The sequence below is a fragment of the Austrofundulus limnaeus genome, unplaced genomic scaffold (genome assembly GCF_001266775.1).
Source record: "Austrofundulus limnaeus strain Quisiro unplaced genomic scaffold, Austrofundulus_limnaeus-1.0 Scaffold17, whole genome shotgun sequence".
Taxonomy (NCBI): domain Eukaryota; kingdom Metazoa; phylum Chordata; class Actinopteri; order Cyprinodontiformes; family Rivulidae; genus Austrofundulus; species Austrofundulus limnaeus.
The window spans coordinates 2,240,827-2,242,621 of record NW_013952419.1 but is presented as its reverse complement, the minus strand read 5'-3'; the positions used below and the strand labels follow the sequence as shown (position 1 = coordinate 2,242,621).

Here is a 1,795-nt window from a genome sequence, read left to right as displayed (position 1 = left end):
GAGTTTGACACATGTGGGTTAGATAATACAGATGAATAAAAAAAATTCATTCAAGATCTTTTTTTTTCTATGCAGGAAAATCCATATGTGATGGCCAAAAAGTCAGAGAAGGAGCTGGTTGGAAATGATCGCTATGAGGGATAYTGCATGGACCTTTTAAAAGAACTCTCCAACATCTTGGGTTTCACGTATGAAGTCCGACTGGTCGGTGATGGTAAATATGGAGCCCAGAACGACAAGGGAGAGTGGAACGGAATGGTCCGAGAGYTGATCGATCATGTGAGTGAAAAGTTGTAGTGAATTCTGTGGAAACAGCGGGTTTTTTTAATTATAATTATTCTGTAATCAGAAACTGATTCTTTTCTCAGCTCTGATGAGTTCCGACAGAACAAACACAATCAAAACATCAAATTATGAGCTGGTAACGACAGATAATCAAGGACCAAGATGTTTACTGAGACTGTAACCACCTGTTTGCAGATAAAATCCCTGAAGATCTGTTCAGTTCTGTTTTCTTTGCTATTTACCCAAAAACATGCTTCTGTTTTAACAGCTTATTTCCCAATATTAAAAAAAGCAAATCCATATCTGTGTCAGGTTGCAGACCTTGCTGTGGCTCCTCTGACCATCACGTACGTTCGGGAGAAAGTGATCGACTTCTCCAAGCCCTTCATGACTTTAGGTATCAGCATCCTGTACCGGAAACCAAATGGTACCAATCCAGGTGTGTTCTCCTTCTTAAACCCTTTGTCTCCGGACATCTGGATGTACGTGCTGTTAGCCTGCACTGGGGTCAGCTGCGTTCTCTTTGTCATTGCCAGGTAGGAGCAGGGGGTGATATATGTGATAATGATTGTTGAGGTTATTATGTGTTTTAATTTGTCCTGCTGTGTTTCCACCAAATGGGGTTTGAGAGATTTATGAATGGGGTGTAATCTTAAAGGGCAGTAAACTCAGCTCTRCAAGCCTTTTTGTGAGAATTTGATGTGTTGTTTGTGTTCTTGTGGAGCTCAAAAGCATTTATTATTGATTRATGGGTGATTGCTACTTCAATCCTGGGTCCAATCTACAGTCTTTGCTTCTGCTTATGTAGTATTTAAAACCCTTGCCAGTAGGTTGCACCAGGCAGTAAGAATCAAAGTTTGATAATAAAAATACAAATCACGCATGCAGGGCCGACCCTGGCCAATTCGGCGCACCAGGCAATATTTCAAGAGGCAATTCTGTAAATCTCATCCCAAATTTACATCAATTCCCATACTGAATTAAATAGTTTTGTCTTTAGTTAATTAGAAACAGAATACCAGAAGTCTACATCATACCTGCCAACATTTGCTGACAGCAAAAGAGACATATTCATGTTAACAAGCAGCTGCAGAGTGAAGCAGTTCTAGGGGGGTCTAGAGATATAATCCCCTGGGAAATTTTGTAGAAAATCTACTCAGAAGTATGCATTTTCCAGCCATTTGAAGAGCCTTTTGCTAAATTCTTGGGATTCATAAAACACAAAATCAGTATTTTATGAAGGTAGAACCCTGAAAACCAGACTTTAACCTGAACTTTATCCGAGAATATAAATGAAACTTCCATTTTCCTTTTTTTTGTTCGTATATTTACACACTGCACACCATTAAAGTCTTGACAGTGCCATATGACACTTTTATCATGAAATACCCTTTGCACCATGAAACCTCCTGTAGTAACAAAGCAGACTAAGAAACCCACAGAACAATTTATAAAATAGAGTAACCAATGAATATTCTACAAAACAAATCATCTATACTCTGATAAAATG

The 1,795-nt window shown here is 38.7% G+C and overlaps 1 protein-coding gene across 1 annotated transcript in view; it reads left to right on the top strand.

Moving 5' to 3' along the window:
- Nucleotides 1-1,795, top strand: part of LOC106514128 (glutamate receptor ionotropic, kainate 1) — a gene marked incomplete in the record, with an annotated part of 41,234 nt that overhangs the window by 26,392 nt on the left and 13,047 nt on the right. Inside the window, 2 exon segments of the mRNA XM_014003241.1 lie at nucleotides 76-279; nucleotides 598-821. Coding sequence (XP_013858695.1) covers nucleotides 76-279; nucleotides 598-821 — 428 coding nt within the window.